A 27,046-nucleotide genomic window follows, 5' to 3' on the forward strand; every position below is an offset into this window, starting at 1 on the left:
TCCTTCCTCTTCGCATTGGGTACATCTTGGCTTTAATCGCCCGACAGAGTGAGTTTACAATAGTGAGTCCCTGACCTGCTAGATGCGGCCCAGTTTCCGCTCGCTAGCCTCTATCCCTTTGCCTCACTTCCTCTCCCTATCTTTGTCCCGCCCCTGGTTTTGGGTAACGCAGGCCTGTGATTGGTTGCTAGGAGCCCCGAGGAGGCGGAAGGGTCGCGGTGGCCATGGTGACGGGAGGCGGGGCGTGGTAACTGAAGCCGGACCCAGCGGCGGTAGGGGCGAGTTTGGCTAGGCCTGGCAGGGCTGGGGGGCCCGGCCGGCGTGTGGCCGCAGCCGGGGAGCCTGAAGCTGGGGCGTCGCGTGCAGGCTCTAACCGGCTGGGCCGTGAGCCGGCCGTGGCCTTGGCGGCGAGGCCTCCCGGATGCCGGTTGGAGCTCTGCGGTGCAAAGCAGAGGCTGCGCCCGGGCCGCAGGCAAGGGTAGAAGGCCAACGGGTCCGCTCCCCGACGCCCAGTGGATGCGGCGGCGACGATGGACGCCCTAGAGGAAGAGAGCTTCGCGCTGTCCTTGTGAGTCACGCCGCCCGAGCTCGGGAGGCTGAAGGCCGGGGCTGCTGGCGCTTGGCTTAGGCCTCCGCCCTGCGAAACCAGTGCCCTCAGTGGGCGTGGGAAACAAACAAGACTCCCCCCCTACCCACCCCACTCAAGTTCCCGCGGTAGACTTTGCCTCTGCGGCAACAGCGGGGTTTCAGGCGCGGAGGACAGGAGCGCAGCGTGGTGTTGCGCGATGATACACGCCTCTGTCACAATCCCCCGGTCTCCAGTCCTTAGTCGTCAGCAAAACCTGGTGGGTTTGAGCGGCTGAGGCCCGACCGCGGGTCAGAAGACCCTCCACCACTACCACACCACCATCCCCAGGGACTCTAATTTGCCCCTCCCCACCCCGGCCTGTGTGTTGACCGCACCAGGTTTACGCCCGCCCACAAGTAGATTAGTGTGGGGTGATAGTGAAGATGCGGTGAGTAGAACCCACAGGAAAATAAATGTGAGGAGCCTTAAGATGTCTGATGTGAGCCTTGACCCCTTTTATTTGTCCCTTCGTGACTCCTTGTGTCCCATCAGTTTTTTGAAACTAGATCCACTACATTAAACTTTGATGTCACAGGTGTGTAAAATGTGTTTTCTTCAGTGTGCAACTGTTAGATTAAACAGTAAATCATTCTTAATTGTTTAAGCTGGGTGATGGAGAATTCATTTGAAAAGGGCCAGAGTACATTTGGGTGAGGAGAGAGGAATTAAGCTGAAACAGTGTCTAATCCAGGTCTATTTTTCAGCTCTTCCGCCTCTGATGCAGAATTTGATGCTGTGGTTGGATATTTAGAGGACATTATCATGGGTAAGCTTCCCTACTGTGCCTCTTTAGTTTTTAGACTCTTGCTTTTAACGACATTGAAAATCCACTTGGAGAGTTAATTTTTAAAAAGAGAGAAAACATCATGCTGCATATAATGTTGAAAGTGGCATACTGAAATACGAAGGAAGCCGTCCTGTGGTTTGCCTTAAAGGCATACAGCCCCTACTCCTGAAAATAATTGATTACCATAGATTCAGTCCCCAGAAGGGACTCATTCAGGTAACAGAGTACCTTGGAGTTATGGGGCTCATGGCAAAACTTCAGCAAATATTAACTACTTTATTTCAGAGAGTAAGAGCGGTTTGTAGTCTTGAGTCTTAATATTTTTGTGACATAGAGCAGTGTAATAGTGTAACCATAGCACACGTGCCCATGAGGAACAAGGTGTCATGCTTCAGCTGGTTCCATATTTTCCTAGGTCCTGAGTTCCTATTTGTGGATTCATTTTGGCTTCCCTGGTGGCTCAGCTGGTAATGAATCCACCTGCAATGCGGGAGACCTGGGTTCGATCCCTGGGTTGGGAAGATCCCCTGGAGAAGGGAAAGGCTACCCACTCCAGTATACTGCCCTGGAGAATTCCATGGACTGTATAGTCCATGAGCTCGCAAAGAGTCAGACACGACTGAGCAACTTTCACTTTGGCATCCATAGGTCCTGCTAAGTAATAAGTGGTAACAGGCATCTGTCATTTAAGACAAATGTGTGGGAGAGAAAAACTTGAAAAAAATCTCTCGTATGGGCGACTTTTAAGTTTGCTGAGAATAAGGAAAAGAACACTGTTGTTTAGTGTTATTAGCTGTATTTCTTAGTCTTGTTTAGTGAAAATCACTTGACTCAGTTTTGTACCTTTGGGTCCTATAAAAGTTCATGACCTTAACTCCTAAATACAGATGAAGATACACCATTAAGGTCCCATGTTGATCAGAGGATTCCTGGTGAATGCTGAGGAATACCTGGAGTTCTTTTGGCCTCTACAAGAACCCTGTGTGCAGTGAGGGAAATGAGCTTTCTGTAAGCCCAGGGCATTTATTCCTAAGTCTAGGCCATTTGTGAAGCATTCCTTTTGTTTTGGAAATGATATTCTAGTTGTTGAAATTCCCTAAACCCTAATAAGTGTTTGCTATCAATCAGTCACTATACGTGACTCTTCACCACCTAGCAATCTTTTATGATAGGTACTCTGAAGTTGAAGAAACTGGGACTGAGAGAAATTAACCTGCCCAAGGTTACCCATTGTTAGTGGCTGAGGTGGAATTTAAACTCTGGTAGTCTAGCCTCTATCAGAGCCCATCCATCTAATCACTACACTGTTTCTACCACTGAATTTAAGAGAACCGTTCGTGGAGTTCCCAAGCCACCCTGCCCTGTCTGGCTGTGTTTAAACTGGACTAGAGGGTGGTGGCGGTGGTTGCACACAGTGTGAAGGCTCTTAATGCCACCGAACTTTACCCTTAACACCTTTAGCTTTCCCTCTCCTAAAGGTTGGCCATTTAGAAAGAGGACTTCCCTGGTGGCTCAGACGGTAAAGTGTCTGTCTACCATGCGGGAGACCCAGGTTCGAGCCCTGGGTTGGGAAGATCCCCTGGAGAAAGAAATGGCAATCCACTCCACTACTATTGCCTGGAAAATCCCATGGACAGAGGAACCTGGTAGGCTACAGTCTATGAGGTCTCAAAGAGTCAGACACGACTGAGCGACTTCACTTTCACTTTTCTGCTGCCATTTAATTCCTACGTGTTATAAAGAATATATGTTTCCTATTGCGATTCAGATGATGAGTTCCAGTTATTACAGAGGAATTTCATGGACAAGTACTACCAGGAGTTTGAAGACACGGAAGAGAATAAGCTCACGTACACACCTATTTTTAATGAATATGTAAGTGGGTTCCTATTTCTCTTACTGGAGATTAGGATTTCTTTGAAATATGAATTTAGGATTTCTTTAAAATATGAATTTAGGATCAAATAATGTTGAAATCTGCTCAATTTTTAGAATCTGCCACCAGCACCCTGCTAGGAAGTCTAATTAGAATTGGGTTTAGTCTTCATTACCTGTTGTTTTCCTCTGCATAGTTCTTGGGGCTGTTTTCCAAATAGTTAATGATCTCATCTATTTTAAAAACATGGTTGACTTTATCATAATCCTGCTTTCAGTTACAGTATATGGGCACTTACATACTTTTGACCTTTCAGCTTTCACACACTATTTTTTCTTACTACGTAATTCAATCAAGTATGCATGACAGATAAAAGTGAAAACCAGTTGGTGGCAAAACCAAACTAGAACCCAGGAACCTTGGCTCTGGACTCTTGGGTCTTTGTATATGCCAAGGCCCTGTGCAGCCTCCTGTTAGGATCTCCTCTGTCTGAGAAGTTTGAGCCTCCAGGACTTAATTCCTTGAATGCAAAAGTATGGCAGAGTTGGTGAAAGTTTCTTAAGCCAAGCCTCCGCTTGTAACAGATCCGTGATTGCCTTTCACTGTATGCTTTTTCATCTGTTTCTTTCCACAGATTCTATCTACCCAGGCAGAAAAGCCCCCACTTACTCCACTCTTCATTTCATGCCATGGGGGGTGGGAGCCCTTCTGCTCTCTAACGCTATCCATCTGGGAGCATTCCTCTTGTTGCAGCGTAATTACCTGCATACACCTCTCCCCTGGAGGGCAGAGGGCAGGGGTGGGATGAGCTCACTGAAGAGAGGAGCTGGGTTTGGGTTCTCTCTGGTGCCCCCAGCTCTCAGCTGGGAGCCAGGCACACAGAAATGTTTGCAAAGGGCTGGAGAACAGGCTTTTTGAAAAGAAGTTTTACTGTTACAGATTTCTTTGGTAGAAAAGTATATAGAAGAACAGCTGTTGGAGCGGATTCCTGGATTTAACATGGCGGCTTTCACTACAACTTTACAGTGAGTTGAAGCTGACTTTTTTTAACCTCTTGGTACCTTGCTCCTCCTCAACTCTGAAAATTCATAGACCTTCCTCCTTTTTTTCCCCCCTAGTGCTTTGAACATCAAGCTTTAGAGCACTTGGTGGTTAGGTCCTGGGTGGGAGGCCCTCCATACCTTTGAAGGAAATCTCAAGGAGATGGTCTGTGTCATCAATTGTTCATGAAGCAACCACCCTTTTCCTTCACAGGCACCATAAAGATGAAGTGGCCGGTGACATTTTTGACATGCTGCTCACATTTACGGATTTCCTGGCTTTTAAAGAAATGTTTCTGGACTACCGAGCAGTAAGTCCTTCTTGTCTGTTATGCTACAGTGAACCACTTAGAAAATTCCAAGTGGACCTGTCAGGCACAAACCACCCTCTGTGCTCCCGCTGTAAGACTGGACAGTGTCACCGACAGCGAGCAGCGTGCCAGCAGAGCAGCTGCTGGCCCCCACTGGCCGGGGCCCGGGGCGCTTATGAAGAATTACACTCGCATAGTTTTGGTGAAACCAAAGGTCCCAGGCATCTTACAGGGTCCCTGTATAATCAAAAGGACAAAGCCAAAAAACAAGTCTTAATTGCCTTGCCTTTCTTGTAACGCAGGATCTTAATAGGAGAAGGAAATATTTTTCATTGAAGAGAGGTGTTTTTTGTTTTGTTTGTTTTGGCCTTGCTACTTGGCACACGGGATCTTAGTTCTCCCAACGAGGGATCAAACCCATGCTACCTGCAGTGGGGCTTAACCACTGGACCTCCAGGATACACTGTACCCTGAGAGGTACATTTTTTGAGTGACCAGTGCTGAACAAAAATGCAAAATCACATCCTCCCTCTTCCTGTGTGCTCCCTGGTGGCCCGCCCTCCCACCCTAAACATCTCCCTCCCCAATCAGAGCTAGAAAGGACTTTCTTCTGTCCCCTGCCTCTTAAAGTTGTGGTATTCTCTTGTAGGAAAAAGAAGGCCGGGGACTGGACTTGAGCAGTGGTTTAGTGGTGACTTCACTCTGCAAATCCTCTTCTGTGCCAGCCTCCCAGAACAATCTGCGGCCCTAGGTCCCACTTCAGGCTCTGGGCTCTTTTGGACGTCACCAGCTCAATAGACTGGGAGAGGCTTTGGCTAATGATGTCAGAAGAATACATCTTGGAAAGACTGACTCTTCTGCAACTCTTCATTAATGTTAAGTATTGATGGGTCAGAAGATAATTACCTGACCTTCCTGGGACAAGACATTCTTGTTTTTGGTAACCCTAGTACTCCTCCCTGAGTAGACCCCTCTCTGAGGCTTCGGAGTCTGGCTCCTGCAGCACACCCAAGTCCAGCGTTCTACCTGGGATGCCCGTCCCCAGCATTCATGTCGGGGTGTCCATGTTGGGAAAATTTGCCATCATCAACTCTTCTTGGCCCAGCAGGCCTTACATGTCCCAGGAGGCTTTTCGTGCATTCACAGCTCTTTATATGGATCACAGTTTTGAGTCCTACAGCCTCAGTGGGGGTCTTGACTGGGAGGATTTATCTAGGGGTTAACTGCAGCTAGCTGCTCATCTCAAGATTTCTGAAAATCCTACCATCACAGCTAGTAGGAATCAACTTACAGAGATTTCCTTTACCTAAAAGCTAACGTGGGAAAATCAATTCCTAGTCTTACATGCGCAGTCTTTGTATCACTGTCTTCTACAAGTCCAGATGTGGTCCCATTGTTTCCATAACCCGCGTTTACGTGTTTTTGAAAAACTATTTTTATAGATGAATACTCAGGCTAACCTAGTGGATACAATCTTGGAACTTCCATGATTACCCACTTCAAGATCAAAGTATTATATGCTGTGTGCTTTTTAGCTGTTAGTGCTATGAAAGCTAAAATGCTTTCTACCTTGGTGGTCCATTTACTGGGTGCCAATGAGTGTATGCTGGAAGTAGTCTAAAAGATATCCTTTTCTTAGAGCATGTTCGTGTTTGTGCAGGTTTGCTTAAAACCCTTTCTGTGTAAATCAGCTCCTTAGGTTTGGGGTAGCGGCTCTGCACTTCCTTCTTGGCTGTCAAAATAATCCTACCAAGATAGTGTTCCATGGTCTAGCTTAGCACGAGTAGGAGATAGCAAACAGCTTTACTGGTCATACTGCTTAGATTCAGTACACTGTCTTATTATAGTGTTGGATAGAACATTACTGGCCGGAAAACATGAGTGAAAGAAAAAATGTAGTAGTTCAATTCCCAATGTGTACTTGGTTTTTTGTTTTTATTTTTAAAGTAAAAATAGGAATCTCTACTAACTTTTCAGTTGACTCTTTTGGTTTTAAAGGATGAACTACAGGCTGTGTGTTTTTCTGTACCGACATGGCACTTATTAAATACTTTTGTACCATGAGTAGAAGTTGAGGTGTTTTGCATAAACCGTCTTTCTAAATGAACCAGCCCCTTGTGTACTGTTGCTGCTGCCATCAAGTTCTCAGAGCTTTGGTCTTTCAAGCCAAAGGCTTCCTTAAACACTGACTCTCCTGGCCTTGCTTACCCTTCTTGCTCTTTTTATAAATGGGACTGCCCGTCACAGGCCAGGCATGTTGGAAGCACTTGGTGAAGATCCCACTGATCAGTCTGGGTGAGAAAAAGCAAGTGGACAAATCCAAAGATGAAATTATGAAAAGTGAACAAGAAAGGCAGATGCGTTTTTTTTTTCATCCTTTTCCACTCAGAAAAAAAGCAGCCAAGCCTGCTGTAGCTTCCCATTAGGAAATAGGCTTTCTGATTAAAAAAAAAAAACACAAAACTTACTAGAACTCTCTCTCTGTCCACTCAGGAACTTATATCATCATGTGCCACCTTTAGAGGGGCTTAGGTGTCTCTTCTCTTCCAAGAAGACGGTTGTTCTGTGGAAGAAAAGTTATGACTAACCTAGACAGCATTATTAAAAAGCTAGAAATATTATTTTGCTGACAGAGGTCCATATAGTCAAAGCTATGGTTTTTATAGTAGTCATGTATGGATGTGAGAGCTGGACCATAAAGAAGACTAAGCACCAAAGAATCGATGCTTTTGATCTATGGTATTAGAGGAGACTCTTGAGAGTCCCTTGGACAGCAAGATCAAACCAGTCATCCTGAAGGAAATCAACCCTGAATATTCATTGAAAAGACTGATGCTGAAGCTCCAATACTTTAGCCACCTGATGCAAAGAGACTCATTGGAAAAGACCCTGGGGCTGGGAAAGATTGAGGGCAGGAGGAGAAAGGGACAACAAAGGATGAGATGGTTGGATGGCATCACTGATTCAATGGACATGAGTGTGAGCAAACTCTGGGACACAGTGAAGGACAGGGAAGCCTGGCATGCTGCCGTCTGTGGGGTCACAGAGTCGGACACAGCTGAGCGACTGCAACAGGTATGGCCAGCATGAGAAAGCGCAGTGTTTGGCCCCAGCTTCGGGGGACACTTGCCTCTTCCTATAGCTTAGGCCTCAGCCCTGGGCAGCACTGTTCACCCACACAGCAGGGGCTGAGGACTTGGGGGGCATCGGCCTGAACCACAAGGTAGTTGTTTGACAAAGCATGTTAACATCTCCACCCAAAGAAGCTGTTTAAGGGTGTCAGAAGCCTAGATGAGGATTTTGTTTTCTCTTAAGCCTCAAAAGAAAATAGGTTGGTCCTCCTTAAAAATGCTCTTCTTATGGCTTGATCCTGCAATGACTATAATTTATTATTCAAACTCTGAGGCACTGGAGAGTAAAAAGGGATGCAGTTAATTGCCATCCCAGGACAACAGGCCCAAACTAGGCCTATACCGGGCCAGCTGGGAAATGGGTATCTGACTTAACCTACCCTCTCCACTGCCCCTCTCCCCCAGAGAGGAGCTCATCCACAATTGTTTGAATCTAGTTACACTTTCATTGTTCCCAGTTTTTTAAGGTGGGACCAAGGGGTGCCCAGAAATGCCTGTGGCTTGTTATTCAGAGCATGTTGTGCTGTAGTAGGAAAATAAGCTCAGGGGACCCCCCCTCCCCGGCTGCTCCCCCTTCTCTATACTATCAGCTCCACACACTAAGCACCTGGATTGTCTGATCTCTGAACTTCACAAGCTATCAAGGTAGGTATATCAACCGATTGTTTGAATCCTTGGATGTGAAACCCACAAATACAGAAGGCCAACTGTACTGACTTAGGTTGCGGCTTCCTGGTGTTTATAAGCATCTCTAACTATGATTCCCCAACATCTTTTCCAAATAAGTTCTTCGGTCTTTATTTTTGTAAAAAACAAAAAGTTACCACCATGCACAGGGCAACTCACCAGCAAGGCCTTACTTTCCCTCCCGTCCCAGGTGCCTAATTAACAGCGTCAGGGAGGCAGTCAACACTGATGTTAGTTTCCCCAAAGGGAAAATGAGAAAACAAGGGCTTGGGAAAGGGAGGGAAGCCTGGATCAGATTTTCATCACTGAGAGTCTCTTAAAACTGATTTGTTTTAAATAACGGGTACGTTCGAAAGGCAGGAAAGGAACCATGCTGTCAGAATCATAACCCTTTCTACATGTTTCCCTACAAGTGCACATGTTGGCTTGGGGGAGGGTCAAACCAGAATTAATGTTTTCAGGAATCAGAATGGTTTCATGGGTTTGCTCAGCTTTCCCAGAACAAAAACTAGGATAAATACTTGATGCTTGTTAGGCTTATTCTATGGTGGGTCAGGGGCTGTGGGTGTAGAGTTCACTGTTAGTGTATTTAGTGCTGGCGAGAAGGCTAGGTCTCGGCCTTGGACACGAAGTCCTAAGGACAGAGCAAGAGAGTCCCGTATCCCCCATCACTTTCTGAATATGGAGGGCAGAGAGGACTGTCTTGGCTGTTGGCCTGTCTCCAGGCCACATGCCTGCCAGAGGAAGGGTCCTGATTCCTTGGGAGTGTCGGGTGAGCCCGAGGAGCCTGATGAGCAGAGATGAGCATGCGTAGTCCCTTCCAGGCTGACAGGGCGCAGACTTCAGGCTTCCGGAGCCACCTGCACTGGGAGCAGGCTGTAGCCTTCCGCCCGCAGTGGCCCACAGCACAGGTGCTTTAGGCATAGCCACCAGCCATCTGACTGGTGGCTGCATTGCTGCCTACTCCTCGCCAGGCCTGGAAGCTGAGAAAAGCGCTCACTCCGTAGGCAATCATCACTAAACACGAAAAGAACTGAAAGAGAAGACACAGAGGTGAGTCTGTCTGAAGCATGGCATGTGGGGCTGGGGGCCACAGCAGTGAAACACAGAGGGTAGGCACAGACAGGGAAGCCAGAGCCCCTCAATTAACCGAATGAGCCACACCAACTCCTGCTTACCCGTACAGTCATTTAATGACTATGAGGCTGATGGGTACCAGGTTCTGGGTGCTAACTTTGCATTAACCATACAGGCAAGGTGTGTCAGACTGAGAGGGAAGCCTGGACAATATGCTAAGAGTGACAAAGGGGTAGGAGCTGCTGTAGACACAGCTCTAGGATTTAGTTTTTTAAAAGGCAACATTCAAAAGCTGCCCTAGGAATATTATGTAATTCACATTCCAGAAATCTCCATGTCTCTCTTCTGGTGACTGAGTTCACAGATTTCAAAACCATCCTCACCAGGAAGAATGAGGAAGCCCAAGTCCTGGTCTAGCCCTATCCGGGGCTCAGTCTAGGTGAGTCCCTTCACCGCTCTGAGCCTCAGTTTCCTGGCCTGTCAAAAGGGTTGGCAGTCCCTCTCCCCCCGACCCTCCTGTCCTCACACATACAGGGAGTGGAAGAACACTCATGGGTGATGCATGCCAGGTGTGTGGTGGTTCTGACACTTGACCCGACGTGGAGCCCAAGCTTGGGTTGCCTAGGAGAACCTGAGTATCTCCCAGATAGTTTAAACCAAAGGGTTTTTGCCCATGGCTTTCTCAAAGGTGGATGATAGAGAGCTTCTAACAGACTCTCGAGGAGACATAGAGCCCTAGATCAGTGCAGCACAGCAAAGTTCCAACAGGTAGCCCAAGCTTCACTTGCCAGCCCAAAGCATTTCCCAAGCATTCTGGTTCCTCAGGGTTTTGCTGTTAATTTTGGACACCTGGTGGCTCAGTGGTGAAGAATCCACCTGCCAGTGCAAGAGACATGGGTTCAGTCCCTGGATAGGGAAGATCCCCTGGAGAAGGAAATGGCAACCCACTCCAGTATTATTGCCTGGGAAATCCCATGGACAGAGGAGCCTGGCAGACTGTGGTCCATGGGGTGGCAAAGAATTGGACTCATCTTAGTGACTAAGCAACAACATGGACACCTGTGAGTCCACTGGGAGCTGGAGGGTGACTGAGCATGTGTCAGGTGCCTGGCCTGGGGTCAGGGAGCAGTGGGAGTCCAGGGGCATAGACCTTGTTTTGACCCGTCTCCCCTGTAACTGCCGAGGGTGCCCCAGGGAACCATACTCACGGAGGCTGCTGCACGCTGGTTATACGGCTGGCTGCCCTTCAGGGATGTCAGCTCAACCGAAGCAGAGCAGGTGATGAAGGCCGTGATGTAGAGAACAGTGGCACCCACGTTAAATACCATTAACTGGGGGTTGGGGGAGTGGAAAGAACAGGCTTAAGACATGAGACTCTTATAGTAACTATGGAACTTCCTGTTCCCACTGACACATCCCTTCAGTAGCCAGAACAGGGACTAGAGCTTGAGGAGGAGGATGGAGACTGCATGGGTTTTTCCCACTAAAAGGGCCTCCAGAGACAGAGGTCTACACAGGGCTAGCCTGGAGGCCCTATGAGCAGAGAACATAAACATACTGAAGGCTGAGAGATGGGGGGCGGCTAAAGTGATCTGGCTGGAACATCAACAGATCCACGTGGTAAAACTCACTCCTGATGGCAAGAGGCCAAATTGAGCCTGTCTCTGAGTACTCCAGCTGAAGGGCCTGCTCCTCCGTGGTGGCTTCTCGCCAAGCCTGGCCCTTCTCGTGGCCCCTGGGGACTTGGTTCTGAGGCTGACCCCGAGGTGGGGGGGCGCTGGGGGGCCCTCACATCCCTACCTCTGCCCCCGGTGGGAAGAACCTATGTCTGCCTTCTGGCCACATCCTAGGCTCTAGGCCCCACGTCAAATGCCATGGTAAAGACCCTCAGCTGGCTGGCAAGGAAGGGCCCTGGGCTAACAACCAGTCCCAGGTCCCATTTCCCCAGTGCTTGGTCCCTGAAGTCAGTTCTTAGCAGATCTCTTAGCCCAGCCAGACAGCAAACTGATGGCCCTCAGGCATGTTTGGTTTATCTCATATTTTTAAAAAACAATTACCAACATTCTAAAATTAATTTCATATAAAAACTAAGATTTCATATAAAACTTTCAATCTTAAAATATCAAGATTTGGCACCTGCATTCCCACTAACAACGGTTAGAGCTGAGTAGAGGCGGCTTCCTATGGACAGGTTCTCCAGAAGCCCTCCTGACCTACTTCACTCGTATGTCTTTATGGCCTCTTGCCGGGCCCTAAAGGGAGCTTGTAGTCCCCATCCCAGAAAAGCCCGATTTGGCAATCCTAATTCCGCCTTATCTAGGAGTGTGAGGCACTGCCCTGCCATCATGGCCTGGGAAAGGAGCCTCTCCCATCAGCAGCTGTGACTGGAGCCCCACAGCAGTGCTGAGAGACACCAAGGCCCTTCCATCTCCGGAGATGTCTTTCTTCAAGGCTCCTAGGACACAGGACAGGGGCTGGACCCCGTCCAGGAAGTCAGGCCACTGCCTCGTCACCCCAGGATCTTCCCTCCAAGCCCAGTGCCCACTGCAAACACCACCTGGCTCCTACCAGTGATGTCAGGATCTAACAAACCCGGTCTGTCTTGAGGATGACTCACGTTTCCTCAGCTTCAAAAGTCATTGAATTGCAAACAATGCTGCCTAGTCCCAGCCTTGCTTGTCTGACAATCACGTGCCTCTCTCGCCTCTCTGCTCGCTGAAAGCCACAGACCCCAGCTGCAGGGGTTTTCCGGGCTGGAGGAAAAAAAAGCCCCAGCAGCTTTCTCTGTGTCTGGCCAGGGTACTTCCTATGGACACTCTCAGCTCTGTGTTCTAAGGAGACTGACCTGGGCAAACCGAGGACACCACCCTCTGCCAGGCTGCGGGGGCCTCACCCTGCGCCCAGCCCATCCTGCACACACCAGCCTCGATGACTCCTGCCAGCTCATCCCAGCCTGCAGGCCCAGGGCTGCTGGTCTGGGCCCAGTCAGAGCCACAGCACCCACAGAATCTAATCCCGACTGCCCACCCCCCAAAAAGGCAAAATATTTTCAAGATCCCAAACAGCACCTCACTTGTACTCCCTCCGTGGGAGAAAGGCAAGCCTGAGTCATCCTGGATTCAAAGCTCTCAGCGCTCAGAAAAACTGGACACCCGAACCATTCATCCTCCTTCCCCTGTCCCCACTCAGTTCTACAGGCCAACGAGGACTTCAGTCAACCCCCAGCCGCCACTTCTCACTTAGGGAAGGTCACATTGTCACAGCCTGCCCAGAGGCAGAGGGGTCAGCCCAGAGCCACCCCTGTGGCTCCTGTCCAGACTCACCACCAGCGGCCAGGGCACCATGTACAGCTTCATGTGCAGCTGAAACAGGTAGAGGACAAAGAAGATGATTGTCACCAGCCAGAGGAAGACAGCGACGAACATCACCCAGCCGTAAGATGGATACAGGTGGTACGGAGTGTCAGCAATCAGGGCCCACACCAGCAGCCCCAGCACCTGGAGGGGATGAGACAGAGCCAGAGTCTCCCAGAGTCCCCAGCGCTCAGGCTGAAGGCCACAGAGCAGTTTCCAGGCCTTCACCATGGGGCGCCCCCTGCAGGACACATTTCTCATTGGCCCGAGAAATATTTATTTGGCTTTTACCACATGTATACAAAGCCCTTGCCTGGTAACTTACCTCCTTCAGACCCCAGCTGAAATGGTACGTGCTCCAGGGAACCTTCCCTACTCCTCCAGTCTGGGCTCCAGAGCCCTCTTCTGGGCTCACATGGCCCCTCAGGCACCACCCACCCAAGACGAATTCTGTTTCCTTCCCCAGACCAGAAGCCACAGCAGCACTGCCATCCACTCGGCTGCCTCCAGGGTGAGACCCCTGCAGCCCTGGAGAGGGTGGTCTCCCGGACTCATCCAGTTCCCCAAGAAAATGACTGGCTCATTCATAAGTGCATGCTGGCACCCAGGACAGGGACCGAGCTCGGCCAGGAGCTTAGGAAAAGCTACTGAAAGAAAGATGAAGTCACCAGCACATCCCTGAGGCAGGGACACAATCACAGAGGCCCAGAGGTACAGTGACATCTGCCTGGAGCCCCACCAAGCCCCCTCCAACCCAACCTTCTCCGACTCCTAACTGCCCCATACAGGTGCTACCATCCCTGCCTTCCAGGTGAATCTGGGCCTTGGAGAAGCAAAGGGACTAGTACACCATTTGTATATGGCAAGGTGGGCCCCAACATCCCAGAGTGTGCAGAGTAGCTAACACCACGGCCTCCAGAGCCGACTGCCTGACTTAAAACCCACTCCTCTTGCCAGCTGTGTGACACTGGGGCAACTCACAGCCACTCTGTGCTGTGTCCACAGCACTGGTCGTGTGAGTATGAAGAGCATACTTACTCTATAAGGTCAGCGCCCATGGGGGTTCATGTATATAAAGGAACTATTCCCAGCTGAGGACGCCGTGCTGCAGGGAATTCTACACGGGCAGGTCGGCTGACCCACCTCAAGGGTATCCTGGGGAACTTGGCAGAGTGGTACCTTACTTGCTCAGGAGCAAAACCCACCTCTGCCTGCTGGTTTGGAGGACAAAAATTTCCCCAGCTTCCCAGACAAGAGAGAGCTGTCACTCACCCCATAGCAGCCAGAAAGGGTCTCCTAAAGTGAAAGGCACTCAGTCATATCCGACTCTCTGAGACCCCATGGACTGTAGCCTGCCAGACTCCTCTGTCCATGGGATTCTCCAGGCCAGAATACTGGTGTGGGCAGCCATTCCCTTCTCCAGGGGATCTTCCCAACCCAGGGATGGAACCCAGGTCTCCCACATTGGAGGTGGGTTCTGTACCATCTGAGCCACCAGGAAAGCCCCCAGAGAGGGTTCCCTGCCAAGGACAAAAAGGGAAGTTTCTGTATCAGTCCCCCTCCACGTGTGGGGCAGGGCAGGGCAGGGGTGACCCTAGCTGAGGCCCGGAGTCCACGAGCCCCTTTGACAGCTTTGCTTCCCCCCACCACCGGAAGTGAGAGGTAGAGCCCTGGGCTTGCCAGTCAGCTGCTGGGCTTTCACCCTGCCTGTGTGGTGGGAAGTGTCCCCACCTCTGAGCAGCTCCCCAGGGCACCTCTAGTCCACCCGCTAGAACCCAGACCCCTGGGTTTTGGGCATCGCTGCGTCTCCAGTGCCCTGCAGTGCCGAGCACATAGTACCTGCTCAGTAAACACATGCTCAGGCGCTAACCGGCCTCAGCTTCCTTATCCAGGAAATAGGGGCTAGACACCCTTCCTGCACATGTGCTGTGTGTTATAGGAGGACTCAGGTCTGAGTCAATAAATATGCTCCCAGCCTTGCCTCCCCTCACCCACGGGTGGGAGTGGGAGACTCAGGGAGGCACCCTCTCCCCTTCTCTCCAGGTTTTTGCACCCACCCCTCTTCCTCTCCTGGGGGGGAGGGGTGAGTTCCCAGGGATGCCCACCTGGCACTGCACCCCGCCAGCCTTCCTGCCCCACCTCCAGCCTCTAGTGCTCTCCTTCAGCCACCACCAATAGACTAGGTGGCCCTTGGGGCCCAGTGTGCGGTGAGGATGGTGGGACAGGGAGCAGGGCCTTGTGGGCAGTCACACCACTGGAGAGGAGTCCTTATCCATGAGGACCCAGAGTCAGGGTGTCTCAGCCCAGACCCCCAAGCTTTTACCACTCATCCTTCGGATAGACACTGCCTTAAACAGACACATCAGTGGGGCCAAGAGCCCCCAGACCCAGGGGAGTCACTGCTCGAAAGGAGAACAGACACCCCTAAAGCAGCAAGGCACAGGACCCTTCCAGGGGCAGACAATTATCTCCTTGTCTTTTTTTTTTGGCCATGCCACTGGGCGTATGGGATCAAACCCATGCCCCCGCAGTGGGAGTGTGGAACCCTAACCACTGGACTTCCAGAGAAGTCTCTAATTATCTCCTTGCTTTAAAGTAGGGTCCTTATGGGCCTCCATGCCATCGTGTTGCCTAGTTACAACTATCTGAAAGGAAGTTAGAAAATGCAGTGAATTAAAAATCACGAAGGGAATGATTTGGGTTTACGTTAATGTACACTTATCAATTGGTGGTGTTATCACTCATGGGCTTGGTCACAAATAACCACGTAATGCCCTCTGCCTCGTAATGTGCCAAGCCTCAGGTGAGCACCTTCCCTTTTATTTCACTGATTTTCCCATAACCCTCTCATTAGGCTTATTTATTAGCCCCATTTTTCAAACAGGAACTCAGAGGAAAATGTGTCCATGGTCATCTGTGGTCACCCATGAGTCAAGGACAGGGCAGGGCAGGACTTGAACCCAGGTCGACCCTTCTCTGAAACCTGGTCTACTAAGAGTTACTTAGTGATGTACAAAAAATGAGGACACTTGGGCTGGCTCCGAGGGGTGAGGCCCAGCTGGCATCCCAGCTCCCTGGTCTCTGCCTCTCCCGCCTGCTCAGCCCTGATTTCTAGATCAGCAAGTACAGCCTCTGGGAGACAAAACTGCTGGAATAAGCAGTGAGAATATCTGGCATCCCTCTGGCCTTGCCTCCCTGGCCCTGTGCCCAGGGAGCCGCCTCGGTTTCTGCTCTCCAACAAGGAAGGTCCATCTGAACCTGACAGACTGGTTTTTCCCATCCCCTCACCCACAGCCCCGAGAATCTGCCGGAGCACCCCAGTCCAGGATAGGGCATCCCCGCATGTGCTGACCCTCTGCTGGCCATGGGAAGCTGGGCCCAGGCCTCATCTCTAGAATGTGCAGGAGCTGCTGGACCCTCCCTCCTGCTGCGGACCCACAGTCCAGCTGGAAGAGGCCAGAAGACTTGTCTTACAGTCTAGTCCAGAACGGTAAACCCCACTGTGCAGGGGAAGCGGGGGAGCGGAAGGCAGAGGGCAAGGCAGACAGCCCTGACTCTGCCACCTGCCCGTTGGGCTTCGTCCAGGTCCTCGTGCAATTCTAACACCCGCTCTCTGGGCACAGGCCCCACCGTGTGCCTCCCTCTGGGTTCACTCATTCAACAAGTATCTGTTGTGGGACTTCCTGGGTGGTCCAGTGGCTAAGACTGTATGCTGCAATGCAGGTAGCCCAGGTTCGATCCCAGGTTGGGGAACCAGATCCCACAAGGCACAACGAAGAGGCCCCATGTCACAACTGAAGATCCTGCATGCTGTGACTAAGACCTGGTGCAGCCAAATAAGTAAAAACTTTTAAAAAATTGTAAAAGCCAAACATCTGTTGAGCACTTACCACTGTGTGAGCGGTAAACATGGGAAGCCCTGCTCTCCCGGAGCTCTCACTCTACAGCTGGGTTGGGGGTAGGGGAGTCAGATAAAACCCGAGTACACGAGGAAAGCACAGGAAATGTGTTATGGGGGAAAATTCAGCTGAGAAGGGATAAGAAGGTAGAGAAAGATCTCACTAGGACATGAGAGCGGATGTGGGGGGGGTGGGGGTGGGGGAGTTGGCAAAGGGAAGGAGCTGGGTGAGGAAGAGCAGAACTCTGTGCTTTAACAAACTCTCGAGGTCCCTGTCTCTTGCCCCCATGTTCCTCTGTCCCCATGCTTCTCTACACATACACCTGTGTGTCTTACTCTTCAAAGACTGACACAGACATACACACACATAACAAACATGCACAGAATGAAACCTCACCCCTTGGCCCTTCCAAACACTGAGGCCCCTGCCATGCACCTCAGGCACCCCCTGCAGATGAACCAAGAGAACTGTCTGGAAATCCTGAAGGAAAAAAAATATATATATATGCCCTTTCCTTCTTGAAAACCTAAAGATTTCAGATGAGGGATCTTGTCTTTAAACGACAACTCCCCTGGTGCCTCAGACAGTAAAGAATCTGCAGGAGACGGAAGTTCAATCCCTGGGTTGGGAAGATCCCCTGGAGAAGGAAATGGCAACCCATGTCAGTATTCTTGCCTGGAGAATTCCATGGACAGAGGAGCCTGGTGGGCTACAGTCCATGGGGTTGCAGAGTTGGACATGACTGAGCGACTAACACTGTCAAAAAGGTCACATTCACACATGCTCCAGGACGTTCGCGCTTCCAAAAAATTTTTTCTCAACTGGATAACAGAGATTTTTTTAAAAACCACCTGCTGAGTCAGAGAGGAAAGGGATTAGTCACAAATGCCTGACCATGAGGCATTTGGTGGGGGGCAATCAGTTGGGCGGGGTGGTGCAATCCAGGGGCTGAGGTTCTTATAAGAGGGAAGCTGGACATAGAGACACACACAGAAAGAACACCTTGTGAAGATGGAGGCAGAGATCCGAATGATATGTCTCCAAGCCAAGGAAAACAAAGGATTCCTGGCCAGAAGCATGGGACAGACTCTGTTCAGGGCCTCCCAAAGGAACCAACCTTGCCAGCACCTTGACTTTGAACTTCTAATACTGTGAGACAATAAATTTCTGTTGTTTTTTAAGTGACCTAGTTCGTGGCAGTTTGTTATGGCAGCCCTAGGAAACGAATACATCTTTCTTCGCTACTCTTTGAGGCTGTGAATGGCTGTTACGATCTGACTCAACTGGGAGATGTTGGCATTAACTGATGAAAAGTTGGTCTATTGACTCCCTGGGTTCAAGCTCTGGCCCTGCCAGCTTATGAGCTGTGTGACCTCCTGCAAGTTGCTGAGCCTCTCTGTACCTCCCTGTGCTCATCTTCAAAATGTGCCGACCTTACAAGGGTAGATGTCAATGAAGTAATGTACGAAAGGCACTCAGACCAACACCCAACACAGTCTTGACACTCAGTACAGGCCCTACAGTCATCATCACTTCGAGGGGTTAGAACCTGGGCTTTCCAGTCCATTCTCTGTGCCTGGTTTCCTGCAGTGGATAGGGTAGGAATAGCATGTGCAGTTCCTAGGGGTGTGAGGCTTGGTGAGACAAAAGTATTTAACCTTAAGCACCAAGCATAGTTCCTGGAAGATAAGGGTCACCTCCCCACACCCACCCTACCCCCACCCATCAGTGCGGCCCCGCCCACCTTTCAGATAAGGCAGCTGGGCTTATCCAAAGGTGGTGGAGATACGGAGGTGAAAGGGAGCAGAATGCAACCCAACCCCACCCTAGGACTCCTCCTGCAGCTACACTCCCTCCACTCCTCACAGGCTAAGGGTCCCAGGGCCGAACCTTCACCCGTTTAGACCTCAGTCTTCCCCTCTGTACAGCAGAAGCAGGGAGGTCTGCTCAGTGTTCTCCAAGGCTCCTCTCAGTCCGAGCCCTGACACTCCTCAACTCAGGCCTTCTCCAGGGGTACCCACAGCCTTTCCTCCCTCGTACTGACTGAAGGGACTCTACCAATCCCAGGAGCACTCACTAACTCCTCTCCTGCCCCAAGACGGTCACTCAACTCTCCTTTTAATACTCTCCATTCTCTGGGCCGAGTAAAGCCCTTGAGATTTGTTGGGCAGCCTTACCGTTGTTGTTCAGTTGCCAAGTCATGTCCGACTCTTTGCAACCCCATGGACTGCAGCATGCCAGGCTTCCCTGTCCTTCACTATCTTCCAGGGTTTGCTCAAACTTACTTACATTGAGTCGGTGATACCATCCAACCATCTCATCCTCTGTCCCCTCCTGCCCTCTATCTTTCCCAGCATCAGGATCTTTTCCAATGAGTTGGCTCTTCACCTCAGGTGGCTACAGTATTGGAGCTTCCAATGAATATTTTTGAAAGCATCAATTCTTTGGCGCTTGGCCTTCTTTATGGCCATCTCTCGTAGCCGTACATGACTACTGAGAAAACCATAGCTTTGACTTTGTCTATATAGACCTTTGTTGGCAAAGTGAACGCTCTGCTTTTTAATATGCTGTCTAAGTTCATCCTAGAGTCACCTAACTTTTTGGCTTGTTTTTTCATCTGACACATAAGAAGGTTGGGGACACACCCCAATGCTGGTCACCTTGTTAGGGGAAACACACTGACTGAAACTAGCCAAACTGGTCAGGCACCACAGTAACCTCATGCGTGAGTTATTTTACAACAGGAGGTCCTGGTAAGGAACACAGGGCTAACACGCCACCACTAACCAGAAGAATTGGGGAAAGGTCAAAAGGAGATGTCACCTCTCAGTGTCCGACCACCTCCCAGAATCCTTCTCGCTGGCACCCGTCTTGGCTGAGCAGTGCATGCACCACCAGAAAGGACCCTGAATCAAGAGTGATTGGCCAGAGACAACGAATTGGCCTAGAAACGAATCCTGTCACCATCAAACCCAAGATCACAAGCCACATGGCAAAGCAGTTCTGGGTTCCCTTACCCTCCTGCTTTCCTCTTGGGCGCCCCTTCCCAATAAAGTCTCTTGCTTTGTCAACACGTGTGTCTCCTCGGACAATTCATTTCCGAGGGTTAGACAAGAGCCCACTCTTGGGCCCTGGAAGGGATCCCCCTTCCTGCACCCACCTCATAGGCATGTCATGCAGGTAAAGAAAGGAAAAAGTGAACACTTGTAGAGGTTGTGAGTGGCTAGAAAGGCTGTTAGACAGCCTGGGGCTTACAAGGAGCAAACCCGAGTTGGGGGGTGGGATGGCACGAGAGGGGACACTGTGCCCCAGAGCTAACATTGTGGTTTCAAACTCAGCAGCCACCAAGACAGGCAGGTCACAGAAATGACTAAGGTGGGCCAAGGGAGGTCTGTGGAGCTGAGAGCAACCAGCTGATGTCTGGGGGAACACAGGCCTGGGATAGCCAGAACATTTTTTTTTTTTTTGGATTGCACCCACCATACAACATGCAGGATCTTAGTTCCCCAACCAGGGATCTAACCCATGCCCCCTACAGTGGAAGCACAGATCCTTAACCTCTGGGCCACCAGGGAAGTCCCAAGAAGTTCTAATTTTTAAAGAGATATTAGAAATCCAAAATTCTACATGAAATCTTCAGTTTTTTAAACATTGGTAATGAAACCAAATGTTTTGAGCACAATTTGAGGGCGGGGCCCATCCATCAGCCCCCAGGACTCCCTTCTCCCCACTGCACCCTCCAGAAAACTGAGGTCCAGGGGACTACGTGAACCCTTCCTGGGGTTTCCCCGCACAGGGACGCATCTGGGCAGCTCAGGACACTCAGAACTTGGCCTGGCCCAGCCCGGCCTCCACCCCCGCTCTGGCCCTTCTCCCTGTGGTGAAAGGGACTTTATGGGGACAAAAAGCCACCCATTGTGTCACAGGAGACAAAGGCGCAGGGGACAGAGGCGCCGGGCAGCGGGGTGCCACCACAACTCTACACCCCACCTCCTCCCCTTGCAGAGGGGTAGGCTCCTTGGAATTCCCACTGTGTACTCTGCAGGCCACGCCAGGGCAGGTTCATAACCCAGCCTGGGGCCAACTGACCGGGTCTGGGCTGTTATCTAACTCTGCCAAACCTCCCTTTGTCACCTGAAAAGCAGGCACAAAAAGTTACCACATCGAGTCACTGAAGAAACTCTCCCCCAAGGGCCCGCTCTGTGCCAGGTGCTGTTATAGGCATCAGGGAGTGTGGGGCGGGGGAAGAGAGCCAGGCAGCCAGGGTCCCCACCCACAAGCATGCAGCTCCCAGCCTGGGTTGCCAAGGAGGAGGGGGAGGAGGGGAACACTGACTCAGGGCCTGGGTCACCTCCAGGGCTTTCCAAACAGAGCCTTTATCACATTGCTTCTTATTCCTGAGTCCTGAGTTAATTAAAGATGAAAGAGACCTCTACACCCCTACCCTCACAGCCCTGCCACCCCCAGAACTCCCTAACAGGGACCTCCAGCCCCTGCATGCAGACTGAATGTCAAGGAGCCCACTGCCACCATCTTCCTCTGGGGTCTCTCTTGGGGTTCTAGAAAAACCTTCCCAACCTGAAACTCAAGCAGCACTCTGGGGCCAGAGACTAAGCAGGTCCCCTCCACATACAGCCCCAGGTGTGTGGAGGTAGGTGGAGGCCCCCTGAGGCATCGCCAAGGCCTTCCTTCCCTGGGTCCCAGAGGCAGCAGCAACACAGCCCCTTAGTGAGGTTCCAGAAATTTAGACCCTACCTGCCTGCCTTCCCACCCTCCTCCCCTCCCTCCACTGGGGTCTCCTGGTCTCCCCAGAAGGCCAATCTGTGCCTTCTCCCCAGCACAAAGACTCTAACAGCCACACAGAGCTATCTCAGGAAGGCCTTAGACCCCTTGAAAGCCCAGGTCAAGTGCAACTCAATTCCAGCCCCTCCCCCCACCCCGCCCCAGTGCTTCACTCCCAGGAAGCCCAGCTCTTTACATAAAACACATGGCCCATTTCACAGATGGGGAAACCAAGTCACTTGGAAAAGATGAACCTCGCCCAAGGTTATGCACAGTTAATGGTGGGGCCAGTTCTGTGACTCAGCAGATAGATGCCCAGTGGGGAACACAATTCCAAATCCCAGAAGGTAGGGACATTCCCTGGAAACTAACTGGGAGGGAATATCAGTGCCCTGGAGGTGGGAGCAGAGAAGGGGCGGGGGCAGTCCTTGAACCCTGAGGGGATGACAGAAGCAATGCTTTCAGCACCCTACTCTGCTCCCTGCCATTGGCCCTCCAGAGAGAGCTGGCTGCAGGGATCACAGGCACTTCATAGCCCCATGAGACCTGGCCTCTCTACCTGCTGGGAATAGGGTTGGGGTGAAACCATTTACCAGACTGGGACTTGAACCCATGTGCTGGAACTCAAACCCAGCCAAAACCCAGCTTGGGACTTGAACCCACGTGGTTGGGACACTAACCCAGCCAAAACCCAGTTTGGGAAGCAGAAGGAAAGGTCCATCTTCTGTAATTCTGGATACCCGATCTAAGGGCCCCAGGGACAAGGGAGGCTCCTTGTTTTAGTCTACATGGGCTGAAATCCCTATATAGCCATTGTGATATAGAATTGCTGTAACTGGTTCCTTAGCCTTCCTATGTATCTTCTGGATGATGAAGCATTTTTTGAACCAGCACCAGGGTACATAAATATGTATAAATGACAAAAGACTCAAAAGGCATGGTCAAACATCTGATTACAGTGTACGATAAAGTTGGTTACGATAACCAGAATTACAAATGATCATATTTAACATAACATACCAAATAACCCTAGTTAAATATTTCTCTTTGAGATAACACAGGAGCCCTCTAAAACATCCCAAAGTTAGTTTTCAGTTAGATAAGATCATAAGTCACTAGGAGACGATACTTTTTCCCCAACCTAAAGGTTTTTTTCCCTAAAGATCTCAAAAGCAAATACAAATCACTTACAGGCAAAGAAACTCATCTCAATCTGTTTGTCCAAAGAAGCATTTCAAGAATACTTTGGAGGGAGAAATCAAATCCAGTCTTATTTTATTTTAGCCCATTCCTAACAAAATCCATTTACCCAACTAAATTTAATTCAGTCTTAGAAAATCCTGATCATGTGTAACCCTTTGCCTATATTAATCACACCAAAAAGCTTAAACCACTTTCAATTTTTCAATCTTTCACTTTTCAATCACCAGATAACAGTTTTGTCCTGAGTATTTTTCAGATAACATGAGACTGAAATTAATTCTGGCCGGATTATTTTGTATTTTGAGTATTTATATGAGTATGTAATTTCCTTTAAGTCAATTAGAGCTCTTTTGTGAATTAACTTTTGGCAATATTAGACATCCAGAACACACATATAGACACATATGAACATGCAAACACAGAGACCTTATAGTTTCTATTTCAGAATTTTAGTCATGATCTTGAGAACCCAAAGCATTCTCCCAAAATAATTCCTAAATCTGGGAGAGGTTCATTATCATTTTGTATATATTGAGGTAATCCAAAAGGTGGGATTATCTTTTTAATCAAATTCTTTGTTACTCTTGCTGTCCATGTGGGAAAAATCTCTAACCATTTAGTGAATGTGTCTGCTGCTGCTGCTGCTAACTTGCTTTAGTCGTGTCCGACTCGGCGACCCCAGAGACGGCAGCCCACCAGGCTCCCCCGTCCCTGGGATTCTCCAGGCAAGAACACTGGAGTGGGTTACCATTTCCTTCTCCAATGCATCAAAGTGAAAAGTGAAAGTGAAGTCACTCAGTCATGTCCAACTCTTAGTGACCCTGTGGACTGCAGCCTACCAGGCTCCTCCATCCATGGGATTTTCCAGGCAAGAGGACTGGAGTGGGGTGCCATCGCCTTCTCCAAGTGAATGTGTCTACCTTTACCAATAAATAATTTGTTTCCTCTGGACTTGGGCATCTGAGTAAAATCAATTTACCAGTTCTTCTTGGTGTTGAATGGGTCTAAATAATGGAGGAGGGGGTGGCATTTTTCTAGGATTATTTTGTAAACATGTGTCACATGATTTGGTAATCTGGGCCACCACCATTTTCATTCCTTTACCCACAAGCAATCTTTGTAGTAAATTCCAAAGAGCTTCACATCCATATCTTACTTCCCTGGTGGCTCAAACAGTAAAGCGTCTGCCTGCAATGTGGGAGACCCGGGTCTGATCCCTGGGTCCGGAAGATCCCCTGGAGAAGGAAATGGCAACCCACTCCAGTACTCTTGCCTGGAAAATTCCATGGACTGAGGAGCCTGGTAGGCTACAGTCCATGGGGTCACAAAGAGTCAGACACGACTGAGCAACTTCACTTTTCACTTCACTTTCACATCCATAGTGGGTAGTTTCATATAAAACCTTAATTACTTTCCATTGCTGGGCTTGTGGAATCACAGTATTTTCATCTAACATATACCATCCCCTTTGACTTATTAACCCCCTATTTTTAGCCCAATTGTTTCCTTTAGTATAGCAAGGTTGTGGCATTTCCTCTATCAAGCCTAGGACTTTCAAAACTGCCGTGTTTTATTTGTTGGTATGTAAGCTAAGGTTTCCAATCCTTTGGGCTAAGACTGAGAAGGTTGCACCAGTGCCTATAAGAAATTCCACCAAGCCGCATCAATGATCACCCGAGGCTTGACATGAGTTATGTAGATGGTATCTTTAGGCAGAGCCATTTTTGGCCTTGGGTCCCGTTGGTCTTCTGACTGCAAAACCATCAACGGTTGAGGGGCCTCTGCTGCCTGGTGTGTGGGGCGTTCCCTCTGCCAATGCCTGGCTACTTGCAAAGGACACATCGACCGCAGTGCTTCCTCCAGTGCCCCTTTTGTCCACAGAGGCTACACTGGCCTTGTATGTGTACCCATGGGCCTCGTGGTCCACCAGGACCAGATTGTCCAAGAGAGGGCAGCCTCCTAGTTGGTGGTCTTTGAGCAGACAAAGCCATTGCAATCATTTGGGTCTCTTGCATGTTTCTCTGGGTGCATTCAGTCTTTTCAACCATATCCCCATTATTGAAAACCAAATAAGCCAATTGGAACAAATCATTCATTGGAGTCTGAGGACCAGTAGTTGCTTTCTGAACTTTGTGCCTGATGTCTGGGGCAGACTGGGCTATGAAATGCATGCATCCCGTCCCTCAGAGGAGGAGGGATATACTCCTTAAAGCTTAGGTATCCTTCCTAAAAGCTTCCACTAATCTCCTTTGGAAGACTGCAGGTTTTTCATCCTATCCCTGTTGGACCTTTTTCACCTTTTCATAATTAACAGGTTTTACTGTAAGTTTCTTCATACTCTCTATTAAACAATTAATCATATGGTCCCATCTATCTATTATCAATAGAATTCAGCTGGTAATTCCATTGCAGATTTGCCTCAGGGACAGCATCATTCCCCACCCAGTGCACTGCATGGCCCTGTTGGCTTGGGCTGCCAGTTGGCCTGTATGGGCTCTGGCTGCCAGTATTATATCCTGCTTTTCCTTGGGGGTGCAGCAAGGGGATAGTAAAATCTAAGTCCCCCCAGGTGAGATCAAAAGATCTTACTAATGGGGTAAATTCTTTTGTAAAGAGTTCAGGATCCTCAGAAAAACTTCCCAACTTGTCCTCTGCCACACTTAGATCAGACGTTGAGAAAGGTACATAGACACATATTGTTCCTCAATTTCCATCAGGAACTTCTCTCAGAGGCAAAACTGTAGGGGCATTTGTTGGTAACTTATATCATTGACAGTGCTAGCTGAAAAGGTCAGTTTTCATTCCAATCTCAAAGAAAGTCAATGCCAAAGAATGTTTAAACTACCACACAATGGCACTCATCTCACATACTAGCAAAGTAATGCTCAAAATTCTCCAAGTGAGATTTCAACAGTACGTGAACTGAGAACTTCCAGATGTTAAAGCTGGATTTAGAAAAGGCAGAGGAACCAGAGATCAAATTGCCAACATCTGTTGGAGCATAGAAAAAGCAAGTGAATTCCAGAAAAACATCTACTTCTGCTTTATTGACTATGCCAAAGCCTTTGACTGTGTGGATCACAACAAACAAAAAACTGTTGAAAATTCTTCAAGAGATGGGATTACCAGACCACCTTACCTGCCTCCTGAGAAATCTGTATCCAGGCCAAGAAGCAACAGTTAGAACCAGACATAGAACAATGGGCTGGTTACAAATTGGAAAAGGAGTATGTCAAGGATGTATATTGTCACCCTGCTTATTTAACTTAAATACAGAGTCCATTATGCAAAATGCTGGAATGGATGAAGCACAAGCTGGAATCAAGATTGCCAGGAGAAATATCAATAACCTCAGATATGCAGATGATACCACCCTTATGGCAGAAAGCAAAGAGGAACTGAGGAGCCTCTTGATGAAAGTGAAAGAGGAGAGTGAAAAATCTGACCTGAAACTCAACATTCAAAAAAACGAAGATCATGGCATCTGGTCCCATCGCTTCATGGCAAATAGATGGGGAAACAATGGAAACAGTGAGAGACTATTTTATTGGGCTCCAAAATCACTGCAGATGGTGATTGCAGCCACGAAACTAAAAGACTCTTGCTCCTTGGAAGAAAAGCTATGACAAACCTATAAAAAAATATCTATGACAATCATATAAAAAAGCAGACATTACTTTGCCAACAAAGGTCTACTCAAAGCTATGATTTTTCCAGTAGTCATGTATGGATGTGAGAATTGGACCATAAAGAAGGCTGAGCACCAAAGAATTGTTGCTTTTGAACTGTGGTGTTGGAGAAGACTCTTGAGCGTTCCTTGGACTGCAAGGAGATCCAACGTCTATCCTAAAGATCAGTCCTGAATATTCATTGGAAGGACTGATGCTGAAGGTTAAACTCCAATACTTTGGACACCTGATGTGAATAACTGACTCCCTGGAAAAGACCCTGATGCTGGGAAAGATTGAAGGCAGGAGAAGCAGGGTTAGACAGAGGATGAGATGGTTGGATGGCATCACTGACTCAATGGACCTGAGTTTGAGTAGGCTCCAGGAGTTGGTGATGGACATGGAAGTCTGGCGTGCTGCAGTCCAAGGGGTTGCAAAGAGTCAGACATGACTGAGCTACTGAACTGAACTTGGGTAACTCAGGGTACAAACAAGTTCCTGAATATGGGTGGGGCCTCTTTTCAGCCCTAGCTGGTTCTTCCCCTGAGGTAATGGTTCCTCCGAGTAGGCAAGGAGTAGCTCTGGCTCCTCCTTGCAGAGGATT

General features: G+C 49.3%; 3 protein-coding genes across 5 annotated transcripts in view; 1 reads left to right on the forward strand and 2 right to left on the reverse strand.

Moving 5' to 3' along the window:
- Positions 1 to 27,046, reverse strand: part of PSME3IP1 (proteasome activator subunit 3 interacting protein 1) — a 348,568-nt gene that overhangs the window by 79,809 nt on the left and 241,713 nt on the right. The gene's annotated exons all lie outside the window — the stretch shown is intronic.
- Positions 213 to 6,706, forward strand: ARL2BP (ADP ribosylation factor like GTPase 2 binding protein). Of its 3 annotated transcripts, none has more exons than XM_055553913.1 (6): positions 213 to 568; positions 1,333 to 1,394; positions 3,184 to 3,290; positions 4,231 to 4,316; positions 4,546 to 4,642; positions 5,292 to 6,706. In XM_055553913.1, the coding sequence occupies exons 1-6, from the start codon at positions 531 to 533 to the stop codon at positions 5,391 to 5,393; spliced, it is 492 nt and encodes a 163-aa protein (XP_055409888.1). In that variant the 5' UTR covers positions 213 to 530; the 3' UTR covers positions 5,394 to 6,706. The 3 variants fall into 3 exon arrangements, with proteins under 3 accessions (XP_055409888.1, XP_055409890.1, XP_055409891.1); XM_055553915.1 differs by lacking the exon at positions 213 to 568 and adding an exon at positions 692 to 845; XM_055553916.1 differs by lacking the exon at positions 213 to 568 and adding an exon at positions 1,030 to 1,163.
- The window catches only part of PLLP (plasmolipin), a 29,601-nt gene continuing 11,101 nt past the window's right edge, over positions 8,547 to 27,046 (reverse strand). The window contains exons 2-4 of the mRNA XM_055553912.1: positions 12,861 to 13,034; positions 10,746 to 10,868; positions 8,547 to 9,493 (exon numbers count right to left, since the gene is read on the reverse strand). Of these exons, the coding sequence (XP_055409887.1) occupies positions 9,377 to 9,493; positions 10,746 to 10,868; positions 12,861 to 13,034 (414 nt within the window). The 3' untranslated portion in view covers positions 8,547 to 9,376. The remainder of the gene's footprint in view (positions 9,494 to 10,745; positions 10,869 to 12,860; positions 13,035 to 27,046) is intronic.

This window comes from Bubalus kerabau, chromosome 17, assembly GCF_029407905.1.
Source record: "Bubalus kerabau isolate K-KA32 ecotype Philippines breed swamp buffalo chromosome 17, PCC_UOA_SB_1v2, whole genome shotgun sequence".
Lineage (NCBI taxonomy): Eukaryota > Metazoa > Chordata > Mammalia > Artiodactyla > Bovidae > Bubalus > Bubalus kerabau.